At 54.6% G+C, this 19366-nt stretch overlaps 3 protein-coding genes across 3 annotated transcripts; all 3 read left to right on the top strand.

The window, feature by feature from the left end:
- Positions 1-2793: 2793 nt before the first annotated feature.
- Positions 2794-5592, top strand: ACO1O0_005415 (ketopantoate reductase PanE/ApbA-domain-containing protein; the record flags this gene model as incomplete). Its single annotated transcript, XM_083194837.1, has 5 exons — positions 2794-2821; positions 3149-3269; positions 3328-3368; positions 3433-3865; positions 3927-5592. 5 exons carry the CDS (start codon positions 2794-2796, stop codon positions 5590-5592), a joined length of 2289 nt encoding a protein of 762 aa, XP_083049750.1.
- Positions 5593-8987: 3395 nt separating this feature from the next.
- Positions 8988-11017, top strand: SUB2_1 (ATP-dependent RNA helicase SUB2; the record flags this gene model as incomplete). The annotated part of the gene is made up of 5 exons (XM_083194836.1): positions 8988-9207; positions 9777-10187; positions 10240-10600; positions 10656-10913; positions 10969-11017. The coding sequence occupies 5 exons, from the start codon at positions 8988-8990 to the stop codon at positions 11015-11017; spliced, it is 1299 nt and encodes a 432-aa protein (XP_083049749.1).
- Positions 11018-16338: 5321 nt separating this feature from the next.
- PCL5 (cyclin family protein) lies at positions 16339-18427 on the top strand (the record flags this gene model as incomplete). Its single annotated transcript, XM_083194835.1, has 2 exons — positions 16339-16717; positions 16779-18427. 2 exons carry the CDS (start codon positions 16339-16341, stop codon positions 18425-18427), a joined length of 2028 nt encoding a protein of 675 aa, XP_083049748.1.
- Positions 18428-19366: the final 939 nt, after the last annotated feature.

Genomic DNA, 19366 nt, shown 5'->3' with positions numbered 1-19366 from the left:
GACCTTGGTTTCTATCCGTGCCTCGTCTCCTGCCTGGCTGAGCTGCGATGGACGAGATGGGGATTGTCTGGATGTTCGTAGTATAATCACTCGTACGCGCCCTGGTCATCGTGTAGGGTTGGTGACGGTATACATAGTACAGCAAGCGGTTGCGACGTCTGGATAGACTTCTGGGAAAGTGCTTGGCTCCGCAATGGAGTAGGTTCTCGAAGAAGTCTCTCTGAAAAAAAAAAATCCGTTCTGGCAGATCGGGCCAGCCAAGGAATTCGGATGTGCGGTGATCGACAACGGGAGTTGCGGAGGAGACTCGAGACTGGCTGTTTGTCGGCTGTGGCTGAGGGCTGAGGTAGTACTCACGTAGACCGGGATCCGCCCAGAGCGAACCGCCTCCAAGGCCTCGTCGTAAACTGCATGTACGAGTACGGGTATAACAGGCTGTCAAATCGCCTCGAGAACGTCGCGCCTGTCATCTGTGAACGAGAGAAGTTTCCCTGAGCTGTGCCTGGCAATAACACTGATACGGATGTTGACGACGCCGTTGGCTAAAGGACCTTGTTTCATGTTGACGCTTTTTTTCTCTCTTTCTTTTTTACCCCCGCTGGACCTTCCCCAGGCTTGACTTCGCCCCTTCCTCGTATCCGCAGCAAGCATCCATCCTTCTTCTCGTAATATTAGAAGTCGCCCTGTTGCCTGGTAATACCTTAGTACCTACGTACTTACCTTACATATATTGTAGTAGCGCTCAAGAAACCGGTATTGAGGACATTTTCCCCTCCTCTTGTCCAGGAGTCCCTTGAGATCTGCAACAATGACGGGGTTCCGTCCTGCGTCTGAACTTACACTAATATTATGCCGTAGCTTCAACAGACCCTGGAGGTTTTTCTTGGGCTGCAACTGTGAGTAGTGTGCAGGGCTCCGGGTTGCGGATGTGAGACAGTTGGAGGACGGCAGGTGTAGGTGTAGTACTGATTCGTATGCCACTGGTACCCCCACACCTGCATGCGATTAGGAGCGGACGAAGCCGAACACTTTCAATGGAGAGCTTTGAGCTCTATCGTACGGAGTAGTCGTCTCCAGATTTGGGATGATCTTCAGGGGATGAATTGTGTCCAAGACCAAGACCGGCTCGAAAGCCACGGAAAATTGTTTCCTCTAACTACTATGTACCTAGTTGTCTTGAAGGTCCGGGAACTGCCTACGAGTTCGAGTACTCGTACAGTATTTGAGTATTTTCCAGCTCATCGTCGAAACCTCTCAGCTTGGGGAAGCATACCGAAGATCCCTCTACCCGTAGACTGCGAGGAGATGTCTGACTGCTACCACTTCACTTATTGCGCCTAATTCCATCAATCGGTAACCTGGAACTGTCTCATTTCCTAGTGTTGACTCGCATCCGTTTTCGCCGGTCGTCGGCACGTATCCCACCTTCAGTGAGCTTAGGTACCTTATGTGCCAAGTCATGAGTGCCCGAGTCGCAAGAAACCCGACGCGCGCTGCTCTCAGAGGAGCATTGCATTAGTAGTATCGCCAACCTCAGGTACCTTAGGACGGAGTTCGGATAACGTACTATGTACGTGGACAGCGTATCCACTGACCGTTGTCACACACCGGAGCCCTAGACACTTCTGCCTGTTTTCGGCCACGCACATCCAGGCCGTTCTCGTACCTGAACTCGAACACGCAACCATCAGCATCTTCTCGTTCACAGGGCTCGGTTTCCGAAGTCGATAGATTTCAGTAATAGTCTCCTTCTGAGAATATTGCCCCATTGGCAAACGCAAACTGGCAATGGCTGTATCGAGGTATCTGGGGAAAACTGGAGAGTGATTACCAACCCAACGCAACGAGCCGTCGTTCTGGAAGTGTCCCTGAGAACCAAGGCAACCCGGTGAAAGAGTGGAAACGAAAGGTGCCCGAACTTGATCCTACGGGCAGCGCCCACAGGGCCACAACACCTACGAGCGCGAGTACACAGCGCAGTAATAATAATACGAGTACGGAGTAGCGCTGGAACTCAAAATCTCGTCAGGCCTTTGTGATACCCCAAGGGGTGGCTAGAGCAGCCCGGAAAGAGACTTGCAATTCCTGCTGGTCGGGCAGTTCTGGGCAGGCATCCAGGCAATCACAGCAGCGCCCTGCAAGTCCTGAACCCAACCAGGTCCCTACCGCCGTATCCGTACCACCCGGGCACTCTCCTGTTCCACGTCTCACGTCGGCCAACCATCAGTCACGGAAAGCTCCCACTATTATCCTCCCATCTTGGCCGGCGTGCTTCTCCCATCGATCTCCCAAACCTTGCTCTAGGGCCACCAGAGACGCCGCCAACGCTCCCATCCACCACATTTCCTGCCGTTCGATTTGTTGCTTTTGACGATACGACGCCAGCCCGCCTGTCAAGGCTCCAGGGTTCACGCCGATCAACCGACTCCGATCACCAATACGCAACCGCTCGCTTTCCTCGTCCCTGTGTCCAGTCGAGTCGATCGTGCAGAACTAGACGGGGTTGGCGTTTCAGACTTGCCCAAACTCAATCGACGAGAATCTCGAATTGACTTCGCTCCCGAATAAAGAAGGACGGCCCAACGGTCAACGGCGACTGGACATCTCGCCCAACATTGTTGGAGATCGCTCAGCCTAAATTATAGGCCGGAGCTCCCGCTCGCGTTGTGGAACGACGCCAGTCGACCATCGTGAGAGCCAAGCTCCACTGCTTCTCTACGGATACAACCTCAAGCAACTTGCTCCGCCCGCCATTCCCTGTTACCTACTAGTGCTCCAGAAACCATGGCGCCAATGCCGCCCCGACTCAGGATCCTCTCAGGTTCGTCCTTCTTTCCCGGCTTTACTTTCGCATGCCCAGACCCCACCATTCCCAAACCTTTCCTCAGTTTCACAAGATAGCAGCCGCTCTCTTGTGCCTTGCCTGCGCCTTCAGTGTCCAGGCGGAACGCCAAGCTTGAAACGATCCCTTTTCAGTCCTGCTCCCGTCGTTTCCTGCGTCGCCGCGCATTCACTTGACCGACGTGTCTGATTTCTTACTTGCTGGCCTCGCTGCGGAACGGCGCTGAGTGGGATTGCTCTCGAAGCAAACCCGCAGTCTTTATTCTTGTTCAAATGGACAACAGCGAGCTAATGCACATCTGCTCAGTCGGCGGCAACCCTGTCTCTGCATTCTTGTCATGGAGGCTTCAAGCAACCAATGCCTGTGACGTGACGTTGGTCTGGAAGTCCGGGTATGAGCACGTCTCGCAATATGGCATATCGTTCAAGTAAGTCAAGTCAACCAAGTCAACCCAGACCTCGGAGGCTCTAACCATTGGTTACCAGGTCCCAAAGTTTTGGCAACGAGCGATTCAAGCCTCGACGTGGTAGGATATATACCCCAATCCAGCCCGCCGTTTGCCCCCCATGCGCTAATCCACCAATCCTCAGTTGTGCGAAACCCCGAAGACGCTGCTGGTAGCCGAGAAGGCCCATTCGACTACGTTGTGCTCTGCGTGAAAGCCCTGCCCGACGTCTACGATTTGGCCTCTGTTATCGACTCCGTCGTCACCCCGCAGCATACCTGCATCCTCATCAACACAACCCACAACCTCGGAGTCGAAGCCGCCGTCGAAGAGCGATTTCCAACCAATGTGGTCCTATCTCTGGTCTGCGGTGCCGAGCTCTCGCAGCTTGGGCAGAGTGAGTTCGAGCATAAAGGTTCGACCGACATGTGGGTTGGTCCTGCGAACACGAACAGCACGATTCCCCGTGGAATACAAGAAGACATGGCTCAAGCCCTGGCCATGACTTTGAGCACTGGGCAGGTCAACTGCAAGATGTCACACAACATTCGCCAGGAGCAGTTCGAGCGAGTAATAGGGTAAGTAGCACAGACCTCCGAGCCAATTGGTACTGGGGCGGTACTGATGAATTCCTCGCAGTCCTATTTCGTTCCATCCCATTAGCGTCATCTTTGACACACCAAACCACGCGACTTTGCTCGACAAGGTCGGCGTCAAGGACATGGTCCATGGCGTCATGGGCGAACTATTACAACTAGCCGAAGCCAACAAGTGCAAGTTCGCCCCGGACTTCAAGCAGAAATTAATCGACGACATGACGAAGCAAAACAGCACCGAGAGCATTATGTGGCAGGACTACGTGGCGAGGCGACCAATGGAGGTTGAGACATATCTTGGATCCCCTATAAAACTAGCCCGCGACTCGTCGATCCCGGTCCCTCGCATCGAAACGCTGTATGCTATTCTTCACAACCTCAACATCGTCAATCGCAACCGGCCCAAGGCTGGCGATACGAACACCCTCCACCCTCCGGGCTCTCCTACCGCCACGTCATCCCCTGTCCCCCGCGCACCGTCCCAAAACAGCCACCGTCCGATGATGGGTGGTATGCCGCCTCCAGGTGGCCCACCGCGACAGCCTCGCGGGAGAAACTCTTCCAATTTCAATCAACCCCCGGGCATGCGCCGGGGACCTCCACCCTCCATGAACGGGCCGCCACCTGGCAGCTACGGCCGACCCCCGTCCCACATGAACGGCGGAGGTGGTTCGAGAGCGCCGTCACGCCGCGGGTCAATGGATGCCAATGACTTGGAAGAATTCTCGCACCTGGTGCTCTACGACGATATCCCTGAAGGACAAGAGCCCTCCCTGGGTGGGGACGAGATGGCTCTCCGCGAACGCGAGTTGCAGATGCGCCAGCGAGAGCTTGCATACCGAGACCAGGAGATGCGGCCACGGAGGGGTCCTCCGCCCGGCCCTCACAGGCGTGGCCCGCACCCGATGCGCAACAGCCAGCAAGCCTTCGACGATGATGACGACGATGATGACTACATTGATCCCATGCCATCAGGCGCTCCTACGATCGATCCCGACAACTTCGACATGATGAGCGTGACCTCGAGGAAGAACCGTAAAGTTACAGGCCCTTCGGCATCTCAATTCCGCCATAACCCTGAAGGCCAGGGACCCCCTTCCCGTGGTGGTAGATTCCGTCCTAGCTTTGGCCGCCATCGCCCTGGCCCGGCCCCAGTCCCGATGCCGAACGATAACATCTTGGATGATCCCTTGATGAGCTGCTCGTCAAATCGGTATGGCGCCGTGGATCGAGGTACGATGGGTGGGGGTTCTCGTGCGAACTCGCTCACTGCTTCGAGGCTCGACGAGATGCAGTATGGGCCCGGACCTGGTCCTGGACCAGGTGGTCCTCCCAGCATGAATGGTGCGTTCCCGCGGCGAGCTAGTCAGTCACCCGGGAACCCCTACAGCCCCTCCCTACGGGGAGGAGGCAGACGTACTTCCCCCCCTAATGGATTTGGGCCGCCCATGAACGGCCGCCCCTCGCCCCCCGACGCAGTTCGCCAGCCCGTCCCCCGGTACCCTCCCGGTCATGGGAACTCTGTTGCTCCTCAGCAAGTTGAGCAGCACATAGGGGTGAGCAGACTTCATCCACCCAAGCAGAGAAATGTTCCAAGTCTGACGGGCAGCGCGAGTGCTAGCGCGGGCAGTGGTGAGGCCGAGTCTGAACCGTCTGCACACAGCAGCCGAGACAGCTTCCACCAGCAGCCGTCGGTAGGCGTGCGTTAGACCAACCCACACCTCCTCGCGAAAGCAGCTCGCCTGATCAGCTGGGAGAGGGGTTTGGTGATTTCCTGGAGCCGCAGTTTCTCTGTATGCGGGAACGACACGATGCATGACTAAAAGGCCACGTTTGACTGTTGTTGTTTCGAGAAAGGGCGTCATTCTTCATTACAGTGGACTTCGGCAAGTTCTCATACATACAGGCGGGAAACGGTGAAACAGGGGGGTTTGATGATATCTGGTAATACCGCATTGGGTTTGGGATATATGTCGTTGTCTCATCTGAGCATATAACTGATCGTCCTATTCGATGTCGGTGCACACAACCCGGCATCTTGGACTTCCTAAACACTGGACACGATAAAGGATAAACAAGGGCGAGGAGAACTGGGAGATGACAAAGGAACACGGCAACAAGCATTGATTTTGACTGGACGGCGGTACTCAGCAAACATTAGACTACGGAGGCTTTTTTTTTCCTTTTTGTCACTAACCACACTGCTCTTTTTCCTTTTTTTTCGTGTCGGTTTACAAACCCTGTTGGATGGCACATTGGCGGACATGGGGGAGAGGGCTATAGATGCGTGGAGGATGGTGGAAGAAGAGACGGGGTATCCATGATGGCAAAGACCCTTGATGGCAGCGAGGATTTGGAACGGGGGCCCAAAGCCATGGGAACATGGTGGCTTGGATGGTGAATAAACGCCCTGGAGCGGCTCAACAGCTTGAATACTACTAATAATATATATATTAGCGCCTGAGAAAACTCATATAAGAAAGACACGAGGCATTGGACTTTGTGGAAAGAAAAAAAGATAAGAAAACTCATTGTGCCTTTAAGTATGATCAAATGCCCCTACTGCCCTCTCGTCGATGTCCGTCTGGGTTTGTAGAGAACAGATTTTTTCCTAGGTAGGAGAAGAAAGATATTCATGATAGAAGAGATAGTTTTGTATTTGGCGCAAGTAACAAGGATCCCATGCTGAGCTTATAAGAGTAAAAACGTGGATAGAGTGACGTTCCCTGACTAAGTAGGTACCTAGGCTCGGTTTGATGTTGGGGAGGAGGTGGTATTAATGGTCAGAAAGTGCTAACAGGTCGCCTGTTGTGGTGGGGTGTTTTGATACCTTCAAAACGCGCCTGGCGTCACTTCATCACCGAAGAAACAAGAACCACGCAGACAGACAGGGCAGGCCTCGCTTGAGCTGAATATCCTAATAGTTATTTCTTCTTATCACACTTCAGCGCCAAGAGACAAGTCACCTGGCAGCAGAGCCACACTGCACTGGACTCTTTCTTGGTGCGGGACCCTAAAGCGGCATAGGTAAACAGACGGGACGACAGCCACCGCTGCCTACAGTTATTTGTTGCGAGACTGAGAGTACAATGTCAACGCGAAATATTGGCGGCCTGACACAGAACATGCATCGCCAGAGCGCGGTGCCCTCAAGCGGAGGGGCAGCCAAGTCCCGCCAGCTTGTGAGTGTTGCCCCCCCCCCCCTCTTCTCCTCTTCTCTTCTGCTGCTATAGGACCTGTGAACGTGGTGTCCTGCTTATTCTGTACGTTTAGCATCCTGACGATATTTTAGGCTCAGCTGCATTCTCAACTAGCCCAGCTATCCGCCAACCTGTCCGACACGGAGAACTTGCTGCGCATGACGAGTGTGCAGGCGGAGGCGATGCGGGGTCTGGGAAGCTGGCATGGTGGGCTGTAAGTGATCTCTCACTCCCTCTTCTTTGTGTTCGGTTTGGGATCTAGGCTAATGGTATATTGCAGGTTCATGGCTGCCAGTAAGGTGCTTGGGGAGGAGAGTGTCAAAGAGGCCGGGAGGTGAAGAACACGAGGAGAGAAACTGAGGTTGTGCGTTTGGAACTAAATAATATGATACCTTATCTGCATTTGAATTGAACTATCATGGTTGAGATGTCTAAGATTATTTGGTGACGAATCTCGCTACTCTCTGTTTTGAAGAAGCCATGTGGCTTGTTATATTAACCTTCGGCATCATTGCCCTATGCGCCTATCCTTCAAATCGCCCCCTCTTGCTCTCTAAGAAGAGGGTCTATTTACGCCCTCATCTTGGTCAAGTCTTTAAATAACCAGGGGGGGGTTCTTTTTGTGACACCTTTCTGACCTCGTGGTTTGGCATTGCTTGATCACCTTATCTCCATGCTCGGCCAAAACAACATTCCGTCCATGCATCGGCGGACATGGGTATCTCAGCACGCCCCCGTTCGATAATGTCAGGGCAACTGCATCTAGAAATGGGCGCCGATCCTAGGTGCAGTGCCGAAAAGGCGAAAAAGATACTGCTCCGAGAGTACTTGGGCCAGCCGGTTGGGCCATCCGTGGTTCCCCCCGAACTAAGTCGGCGATGTAATCTCCCCCAGCTCGCTGTAAGCTAAGAGAAGTAATCTTGTGATAGTTGTTGAGACCTAATATTGTGTGGCCATGGGACTTCATGTTGGTGGTGTCGGAGCTTGGGTCGTGCCTTGTTCTGCAGGCTCCTGGGAGGCCTTCGTGTCCCGCAAGTGCTTCCTCTTCTGCTTGCGAGCACAAACAGGAAACCGTTTCGCATTTCCGCAGGTCGAGCAGCAAATGACCAAGACATCCGCCCATCGTTTCCTCCCCCTCTTGCTGGCGTTCTCGACAATGGAGTGGCAATTCTGGCCTTCGATGAGAACAGTGTCGCAGAACTTGCAAATGGCCCTCTTCATGGCAGGGCTCTGGCGGACCTGCCCCTTAAGGGACATGGCCCGCACATCGGATACCATCTGACGAGAGAGATTCCGGGCTGCTCGCTGTTCTTGAGCATCACAATTTGACGTACTGTGCTCGCCCCAGCATGTTGTGTCCTGGTTCTTGATATCCTGTTTCGTAGGTAGGTGGGCGAGATAATTTGCTGCCTGATAAAGATAGGAAGCTCTTGTGTAGACATGTTTATTCAGCACACCTGGCTGGCCCTTCGCCTTAGCCATTTTCTAGCGAGTGATGTCGTTGAAATCAATAATGGTGAGAGAGGTGACCACCATTTGGTGCTACCTTGATGAAAGCCTCGCAGGGTTTACAGTGCAGATGGTTCTAATGTTCGAGTTAACACTGTGCCAGGACAAAGATATCACGTGATGTTCTGCGCACGGTCCCAGTTTTTCCAACGCGGATCGCAGCTGATGACCTCCCTTCGCTCGTCGACATCGTCCCAGGCTAGCCTCACTCAGCTTGGTCATTGTTGACTGTTCCATCCACACTTTTTCTCCCTTTCTGTCGCCAGATCGTTGGTGCCAGAATTCTTTTCTCATTTCTCTGCGGAGCGCAAGAGTAGCTCAACTCTTCCATTCTTATTCACATCATCAACAACAAACACGACACTACCTCCCACGTACTCGCGAAGGTTTTCACCATGTCGCACGAGGAGGAGCTCATCGACTACTCCGACGACGAGATCGTCAACGACACCGCCGCGGCGTCGAACGGCAAGCAGGGCGAGCTCGCCGCCGGAAACAATGTCGACAAGAAGGGCAGCTATGTCGGAATTCATTCGACGGGCTTCCGCGACTTCCTCCTCAAGCCCGAGTTGATCCGTGCCATTGGCGACTGTGGCTTCGAACATCCATCGGAGGGTCAGTCTTGAAATCCTAATATCCCAAGTCCATCAAATCCCCTCCTTTCAAGCGTCCGTCCATCTCGCAAGCAAAGCCACGTACGGCCGATACAAAACGCACCCTCTGTTGTCTATCGTCTGGTCGTCCTTTCGGACATGGAATCTCTCTGGGTGCCCAGGCCACGGGAATTACGAGGCCATCTGCCTCACCTGCTGCGGTGGGCAGCAACGACCGATCGATTCGCGTCGCGAAGCGCATTACACTGGCGGGCGCACTCCGGTGTCGGGGGTCGAGAGAACGCAGGTTGAGATAGCTGGGGGAAGTTGAGCAGAGATGCGCGCAAATCGCCGCATCGACGCCGTGGAGAAATGCCCCGCCGGTCCCCAGTGCTCGATGCCCTCGCATGGTTTTGTTTTGGGATAACCTTTGGTTTACCCACGCGTCGCTAGTTCGACAAACATATAACCATGACGATGGCACGCTTTGTATCCCCGCGAAGCTGCGACGATGGACGGACCCTTTGACGCATCAAACCCATCGTTCGTTACCACTTGAGGAACTATGTCTAACGTCCTCTCGATCGACAGTTCAACAAACTTGCATTCCTCAAGCCCTCCTTGGTGGTGATATTATTTGCCAGGCCAAGTCTGGTCTAGGAAAGACCGCCGTCTTCGTCCTGGCTACTCTGCAGCAGGTGGAGCCTGTCAACGGAGAGGTCTCGGTCGTGGTTATGTGCCATACTCGTGAGCTGGCTTACCAGATTCGCGATGAGTACAACCGCTTCAGCAAGTACATGCCCGACATCAAGACAGGAGTCTTCTACGGCGGAACTCCCATCAAGCAGGACGTGGAGATCCTCAAGAACAAGGACACCTGCCCCCACATCATTGTCGGTACCCCTGGTCGCCTCAAGGCTCTTGTCCGTGACAAGGCCCTCCGACTTGGCAGTGTCCGTATCTTCGTCCTCGACGAGTGCGACAAGATGCTTGACCAGCCCGGTAAGCTTTCTGACCCATAGCCCCTACTTTTTACGCCTGCTAACGGTATCAGACATGCGCACCGATGTCCAGGACGTGTTCCGTGCCACCCCTCCCCAGAAGCAGGTCATGATGTTTTCGGCTACGCTAGCGGAGCATATCAAGCCCATCTGCCGAAAGTTCATGCAGAACCCCACGGAGCACTACGTCGACGAGGATACCAAGCTCACCCTCCACGGTCTCCAGCAGTACTACATCAAGCTGGAGGAGAAGGAGAAGAACCGGAAGCTCAACGAGCTCCTGGATGACCTCCAGTTCAACCAGGTCATCATCTTTGTCAAGAGCACTGTGCGTGCGAACGAGCTTGACAAGTTGCTCCGGGAATGCAACTTCCCGTCCATTGCTGTCCACTCCGGCGTTAGCCAGGAGGAACGGTAAGTTTTTCGTGGCCCCATGACATCGAACGGTTCCTCTAATTAACAATGACAGTATCCGCCGCTACAAGGAGTTCAAGGAGTTCAAGAAGAGAATCTGTGTTGCTACCGACGTTTTTGGCCGTGGTATTGATATCGAGCGTATCAATCTCGCTATCAACTACGATCTTCCCGGCGATGCCAGCTCCTATCTCCACCGTGTCGGTCGTGCCGGACGTTTTGGTACCAAGGGTCTCGCCATCTCCTTCGTGAGCAGTGACCAAGATCAGGAGGTCCTCAAGGAGATTGAGAAGCGCTTCGAAGTCGCCCTCCCGTAAGTATTTTCTTGTCTACACGCATCCAATCTAGAGACTAACAGTGGGTGACAGCGAATTCCCCAAGGAGGGTGTTGACCCCAGCACCTACATGGCTTCTTAAGAATAGTGAACACGAATCTAGCCACGCTAATCTCGTGGTAATTTGTGGGACATAGTTCAGTGGGGAACTGAAGTAGGAATGGTTCTCGTGTTATCGCCTCAGGGTCTCGGAAAAGGAATGATGGGGGTTGCTCTTGTTACGATACTACTACATCAATGAAAGATCGAAGGATCAAGAATGTCACGTCCACTTCTATTTTCCCTATGGCCACAGTATCAAAACCTTTGGCAGAGTTGGCTGTCCGGACAGGTGATCAGTCCTCGAATGACTCATAATGGGCTCATAAGTTGAGTGGGCAGACAGCCATGGCCTTGAGAATTTTCCAGTTGGCCATGCCGGCCTTGATTTACCCTGAAGGAGAGGCGATAGGTATGAGGTGATTCATTGTCCCGTCAAAAACCGAACAGAATGGTCATTTCAGCTCAGCCTAGCTCGCGCCTTGTCAGCCTCTCTCCCTAGATAGAGGAGGCACGTGGCGGGATTGGGGTCCCAACAAGAGCCTCAGGGCTAGTCCACCGCCAGGGAGGCTGCCTGCTATTACTCGTACTCGGCTAGCAGAGACGAGGCTTGTTACGATAATGAGTCACAGAGTCGCAGAGTCTCCTCAGTCGAGCTAGTTCTGCTAGGATTAAGGGGAGGGCCCATGGGTAGCCGTTCTCTCCATTTTGGCCCGGTGATCCTGTGACGGCTGCTCTCAGCGGCGCATTCCAGGCTACTACGTACTCGGGTCGAGTGGATCTTTGGCTTCCTGAGCTCCTGCCTGGCGTCGTGAAGTCGCTGGAGGCTACACGCGCGGGGCCTAGATTACAGCCCATGTTCTTCCTCCAGCCCACGTGAGCTGACAAGGGCCACATGACCCGGATGGATGGTCTCCTTCCAGGCCCCAGCTGGGTTATTACGAAGCTCCCGGCGACTGGGGGGGTTCCAACTCGGATGGTTCGATGGCGAGACAAAAACCGTCATAATTCCATGAGACTGTGGCAGTGCGGTGGAGGATGTGGCACAGCCATTATTTCGTAGAGGTGGAGATCGCATGCGTGCGTAGCACAGCCACCAACCAGACTACGCCAGAGTTCCAAGCTGGGTATTACTCCAAGCTGCTTAAAGTGTACCAAAATTAGAACTGCTGTGGACACGCTATTTGGCCCGGAATTCATGTTAGCTATTGGACGTTGGAAGTGGAAAATAGTATTAGTATAGGGGGAAAAACATAATGCATACTCGTATGCCAGGCGGCAAAGCCACCCCCGCCTTGAAGAAACGTAGAATCTCCCGTGATTGTTGGTCAATAACATAACCCAGTTGGACTACCCTAGACCGCATACGAGCATATCTAGTACTACTGATCTATCTTATGGGACAACATACTAATATGTAATAATGCTAGCATGTTCATCGGAGGGTGTTGCTGTCCCCTCCGCCGTTAGTATCGTCCATCCCGGGACAACAGGTTGTTACGTACGGAATACAAGCAATAGAGTTGATTTCATTCGAGACGCTCTGGATGCGGCCTTCCAGAATTACTAATATCTAGCATTATATGTGTCCTCGACATCATTATTACCCGGCCATCTGTGCTTACCTGTGGCCCGGACACACACGAGGAACACTGTGCATCGTTCTGTTCCCAAGATCGTGATATCTATACATCGGTACTATGCAGCAGGCCTGAGATCGCGGACAAGGTCTGCTACCCTGGGGATGGAATCGAGGAGAGGCTTAGGCGATACCTCGTGCAAGGGCTCGATTGAGAGAGAAGTCGACCACGGCTGAGCCCAACGTCTACTACAGATAGGGCGTCCCTATTTTGGTGGACGGGCCTAGTCGGTATATCTGCCGTATTACTTCGTAGTTGGCGGTGAAATCCCGTGAACTCCTACCGAGAGCTGCACAATGGTCTTTTTCCCCCCTTCCATTTCGGAGGCGCCTGCAGCTGACACAAGCATCACCCCTCTGCCCACCCAACCCAATCAACTTTGATGAGGGCGGGGTTCACCTGCATGTGGTGAGTCTCATGGGACTGAGTGCGGGAGGTGAGCAGGTGAGGTGCGGAGTAGGCGAGAGGGCTTGGAGAACAGTTGTCCTCATGAATCTGTTGACTTAATACTGACGAGGCAGACTGGGGAAACTCAGGTGTCTTGCTGTTGGCCCTGCGTTGCGAGACCTCGCGATAATCTCCATCTAGGCATGATATGATTGTCAGTCCGCCTTGTCGGTGTGCCGTTGGTGCACTTGGGTCGTGCATTGCCAAGGGGGTGATCTAACAATTTGCGGTGGCTGGCGGTAACGGGCGGCGCTGAAATTGTGCATTGTGTTGCTTGTGCAAGCGGCGAACCGTAATGCCACCGTTTCAAAGACGTGGCGCTTGTACCCTCCGTCACAACGCATTGCTAACTGGAAATGGGGCGATGTTGGGCGACCGACCATTGGCAGGTGACAGAATAATGCTAACCAGATAAAGTTTCATTTTGCTGTCAGTTGAGGCGATGCACTGTTCGACCGGCATGGCCGGAGGAGGCGGTTTAACATGGAACTCAGAGAGAGATCCACGATCTCATGGACACGATGGCAAATGGAGGCGGGGGAAGCCTTGGAGACTCGAAGGCCGGCTGCCTGCTTGAGTGGCTGTCCGTCTCCATAGTGGCCAACGTGGGTGTAACTCGGTGGTGGCGAACACGATACGACCTGGCCATCGCACCAATTTCCGAACCCGTGTGAGCCCTTGGCAGGAGACGCGAATCCGCAATGGCACTTTCGCGATAGGGATGAGGTCATTCACAATTTCACGCTGTAAGTTGAATGTCGGTAGGATATTGCCCCTCTGGTCAAGGCCAGTGGAGAACTGCTCTAAGAAGGTCGCACCCTCGCCTCCCTTTGCTCCGATCCTCGCGGGTCACCTATCCCAGGCGAGGACGAGTAAGGCATGTCTCCAAGTGGATGCTCACATATGAGGCTGCCATGGAGTCAGTGGCACGAACATCTTCACGCCGCAACCGGACTGGAGGGGCGGAAGGATAATGCATTACGCAGTATCTATCTGGGAGTATTACAGATAGGCATCGTGAAGAATAGCATGGACAGCTCCGAAGTTCGGTCATGGCCCGGATTAGTGGGCTTTTTTTAGGCAGCATGGGCGATGCAACACGTCTTTCGTGCTCGGACACGGCGATGTCAGGGGATGGCTTGGGGATGGGTTCGGGTTCTGAAGCGATGACTGTATTCACCTTTATTAGGCGCCCTCTTGGGTTCTAGGTTGGCTTAGCGGTGGCGGAGGGCAGAAAGGGACCCGCAGTTGTGGGAGTCATCGACTCATCGCGCTGGCCGTAGGCAGCGGAGCCTTTCGGGCTGGACTGCAGACTGCCTGGCGGTTTCGGCTTGGCGGTGCTGGCGCAACTTGTCCGTGGTGTGAAGAAGAGTCAGTTCGAGGCTGTACACCGGAGCACGGCCGGCGAGATGGTCACCAAGTCGTACACGGTGCTGGAGTCCTCAGCGAGCTGGACCTTGAGGCGGGCGATTATTTCCGTGATTGAAGGGGAGAGAGCGAGGGACCACCCTCTTCCAGAGCTGCAGGAGGATCCCCATCAGACTCAGACTCTCAGAACTCTCAGAACTCTCAAAACTCGCAGAGCGCAAACTGCCTTCAAACAGATGCAGCGTCAGCCAACGGGGAGAGTGCCTTGCTCCGGAGAGGAGGGGGGGGCCTCGGCCACCGACCTCCTGTGGCCGCGGCCAATGAAAGCCCATGTAAATGCAGAATCGCCGTGGTGAGTGGTCAGAACCAGGAAGAGTGGGCCGATGAGATCCAATCTTGGGTGGTGCGCTGTGCTTTTGGTGCGTCGCGCCTCCTTGGTTGTTGCGCTGTCCTGTCTTGCCTGTCCTCAATGCTGCGGGCTCCATGCTGATGACTACGCGCACGGAAGAGGCTAGCACCGAGTGGCAATGCACCCCCATTGGCCGCACATTAGGGTGGGGCCCCCTCCTCATCTCAAGCTTGATGAGGACTCTGAGTGGTCATGACTGGCCTGGCCGCTGAGTGTTCTGCAAGTAGTGCGAGAGACGGCCAGATGCTTGTCCCAGTGTGAGTGAGTCTTTGCCCATCCCTCAAAATAACCGTGGTCCTCGTAGCCTCCAGCTTCGCCTTTCCTTCTCCCCCCCATCGAACCGTCGCCATGAAGTTCGCAGTCGTCCTTATCTGAACGGACCAGCAGAACGAGTATCTCGCTGCTGTTGGTCTGGTCTCCTCCCCACTCCGGCGCAACTATCTGGTCTCCTTTTCTTGTCCCCTTCTCCCCTGTACCTATCTATCAGTCTTAATTCCTTGGGCTCTCTGTGACTCGCAGCGGCATTCACTTGTACCTTGCGGACACACGAGCACCGACCCCAGGCAAACGTCTAGTCACCGGGCCTAAGTCACGACGACAAAGCACGACGACTACGACGACCTCTTGTGTTACTCATCCCGTCCACGACTATTTTCTGCATCATCCTTTATGTTTTGCCTCGTCCTCTATTCTCGATAATTCTCCTTGCCACCAGGACCCCCCAGGCTCCAGTCCCACTGTCAGCCAAGTTCCACGTTACTCGAGAGCGAACGCGGCGGCAACAATCGGTCGCCACCCTCGCGCAAGAGTCACACCACACCACCTCGCTTTGGCCAGGCTGTCAACCACCCAACTCGACTACTTGGTTAACCCTGCCTTGCTATTTGCCGCCTTGTCTTCGCCCCTAAGGCCACCATCGATAGAGTCACAGCTCTTTTGGCCTCCCCTACATATCCCCCCTCGCCGGCTCTGCACCCGACTACTAGTAACTCGGGCATCATCGTCGACCTCACCTCAACCTCCTCAACCTTTCCGCCTCCTACTCTCCACTCCTCCTCCCCCTCCTCCCCTCCTGGTCGATGATCAACTCCTCCGACTAGTTGCTTTGATGGTACGTCGGTCCTAGACTACCGACACCTAAAACCAGTCTACATAGATCGAAGCATTGTCGCAATGCCTCTTGAACGATACAACCTCTTTCCAGTCGCCGCCTCAGCTCTGTCTCCCCGTCTCCGCGTTTGTGTAAAGTCAGCTGCCGGTTCGCTCGTCTAAACGATCGACCTCGATTCGCCCGCTGCCTCTTACATCCCGGACAAGCTTCTGTGACCTCATACTGCCCGTATGCAGTCTCGGTAGCTAGCCCCTCGACTCGGTTTCTCTCGACACGCTCAACGGTAACAACAACGCCCGACTGGTTGACTTGACCTAGACGGCGACTGGAAAAATTCGACATCGTGGCTTGAAAGTCAGGCCCGATAACACCCTACTATTCAAATCAAGATGAAGTACGACGAGGATGTCTCGCCCGGCTTCGTCCATCCGTATCGACATGCAATCTACAACTCCTCTATAGCAAGCTCGGCGTCCACCTCAGCCGCCTCTGTGTGGTCCGACGCCTCCTCCCAAACATCCGATGATGTTTCCGTTTCTGGAAACTCCTCCGACGGCGAGTCCTGCGACTCCTACTGCCGCTCGAAGCAAACTAGCGCCGATGCCATCAGGGCTCAGCGCGTAACCCAGCAGGGGGCAATCGCGGTTGTCCCCGCCGAGCTTCGCCAGAACCCTCGACGAGTGTCTGCTGGTACCAACGGACGGGGATGCCCTCCTCCTCTAGTTCGACAGACTGATCGCAAGGTCAATTTTGTCGATAGCCTTGTCGGTAGGTTAACAATTTGACTCTTTGATTGCAAAGAACCGCATGCTTAGCCTTATACTTGCAGATTCCTCGACACAGATTGTGGATGCCATCTGGCCCACCTCGTCGACGGTCTGCCGCAGCGAGCTTGGTAGCAAAGCCGTGCTCCCGTTGCGCACCTTTATTCAGGAGACGCTCCGCCGTTCCCGCACTAGTTACTCTACTCTCCAGGTGGCTTTGTATTATCTGATCCTAATCAAGCCCCATGTCCCCATCCAGAACTTTATAACCGAGCAGCTGGACGATCGCCATGCCACTCAAGCCCTCCAGTGCGGCCGTCGCATGTTCCTCGCGGCCCTGATCCTGGCCTCCAAGTACCTCCAGGATCGCAACTACTCGGCCCGGGCCTGGAGCAAGATCTCGGGGCTCAACACTCAGGAGATCAACCAGAATGAGATGGCCTTTTTGCAGGCCGTCAATTGGAAGCTCCACATTGCGGACGACGTCTTCCAGCGATGGACTGATATCGTCCTTAAGTACACTCCGTCCACCTCGCCTCCTTCCCCCGGTGGCGCTCCTCAGCTGTTCATACAGAAACAGCATGATGACTGGAGGCGCATCATCCTCGGCCTCAACACCGAGCTCACCAATCTCGAGGGGCTGCTATGCACTCCTCAGTCGAGCCACACGACTAGTGACTTGTCGCCTATGTCTCCGCGGAGCATTCTCAACACGGCGCGAGACGCGTTAGAGGGGTCCCCGGCTGCCAAGAAGTGCTCCGTGCCGATGGTTATGGAGCCGATGCCGACCTCGATGTGTGCACCGGGCCGCTTGGCGCCGGCCCTCACATTCTTGCCTACTCCCCGTCCGACTCCCCAGACCAGCGGGCTCTGCACTCCTGCAGTGTGTGCAACCGTTGGAAAGGGAAGTTCTATGGGTCTCGCCATGGCCCAAGCCAACACTGTCAGCAATGCGCAATATCTGGATCGCCTCCCCATTTCTGTGTCGCCATCCCTGCAGGCCTACTGTCCTGCGCGCCGGTCGTCGCTCGCTAACTCGATCTCGACTGCCTCCTCGCCCGAATCGATGGTTTCGGACTCGTCTCGCTCGTCTCGCTCTTCCTCCATCTCCTCTGCTTCGTCTCTCGCTAGCGCGACCCTGCACTCCAAGTCGAGTGCGTCGTCGCGATTCCGAGCCACGAAGCTGGGTAATGAGAGGCTGAGCTCGAGACCGACGGTCCCATCGGTCCCCGAGGACTATGATGAGGCGTGTTTCTCGTCCTCTCCGGAGTCTTATACCGGACCGGTGGGGAGATTCGGAGATTGGACTATGGGTAGCTCCATGGCTGGGCGAAAGCGCCAGCTTGACGACATGGCAAATGACGCTGCCTCGGATGCTGCGCGCACTCTGCAAGAGCTGCACAGCTACCGCGAATCCCCTGATGCCACGCCTACCTTGACAGCTATCAGAAGGACTGGCACATCGACCTCACTGCAGGACAATGTCCGCAGTCTGCTCAACGGCTCGACCCGAGGTGGCTCAGGTTGGCCCAACACCCTGGTACGCTCGCGGGGTATCCCTTCGGAGCCCTATGTCCAGGCACATGTTCCCGAGTTTTCGCAAAGAAAGCGTGTCTGCTGCTCAGCTGAGGCAGCCAGCGGCTACGAAGCGACATCTGTCCACCCTGCCATCGGCCTGCGGGGCCCAGGGGTGTGGCAGAGCATTCTGAATTGATGACATCGGTCACTAGGTTCACCTACCGAGGACCCAGGTACAAGGAGTGCCCACCAAGTGTCTTCCTGGACACTGCCCCCCGTCGGGGGTAGGTATCTTGATCTTGCAACCAGTTCCCTTTGTCAACCTATCATCTATATATTTCCTTGGACAGGGGAGCTCGTGTGCAAAGCTCCCCTTGTCTCGATCAGGGCTGCCCGCGGCTTGATGCAGCATGATTACGGCGCTCAGGGGTTTGACTTGAGAAAAAGCGTCTCATACCCAAGTTAAGCATGTATCATCATCTAGTGGCGAAGCGTGTCGGCGAGCAGTTGAAGCATGGCGAGGGAGTTGATGATGGGCATGGGATGATTGCTGTGGAACTCTGTACGACTAAAGGTGTTATTTTTGGCTTCCCGACTCTTCGAGCGGAGGTCCGTCATCGAAGCTCGCCTCTATTGCCTGCAGCGCAAGTTTTTAGAAAGGGGCCCGGGGCTTGGGATGTAAAGAGACGGACTAGACGTTTAGAAGAGGAGCCAGACAAGTATTTAAGTAATGAAACGTGCATACAGTATTATCCGTACCTTACTTATTGAAGGCTCTGTATTTGTCCACTTGTGTTGGGATGAAGATGAGTACAACGCTACGGTTACAATGCCTCTTCAGAACGACCACGAGGGATGATGCACTGTCCCTCTCTGATCAGGGCTATGGCGTCTCCCTGCGCCCCCGAGCTGGTTATTTGATGGAATGCTGTTTACATGTGCCTTAGTTCCTTCGATTAACGCCTCTAGGGAGGTCCCACTTCTGGGCGAGTCAACATCAACAGTTTCCAAACGGTCCCTGGTAAACCACCAAGGCCCGCCTATACCTATAGACGAACGGTTATCTATCTATACGCCCTCTATGGGGCCGGCTGGTCCTTGCTGAGGTTGGAGTAGCCAGATCCTCGTTCCTGGA

Source organism: Amphichorda felina, assembly GCF_050947745.1.
Source record: "Amphichorda felina strain 45539 chromosome Unknown scaffold_5, whole genome shotgun sequence".
Classification (NCBI taxonomy): Eukaryota; Fungi; Ascomycota; class Sordariomycetes; order Hypocreales; family Bionectriaceae; genus Amphichorda; species Amphichorda felina.
This window is presented reverse-complemented; position numbering and strand designations above follow the sequence as displayed.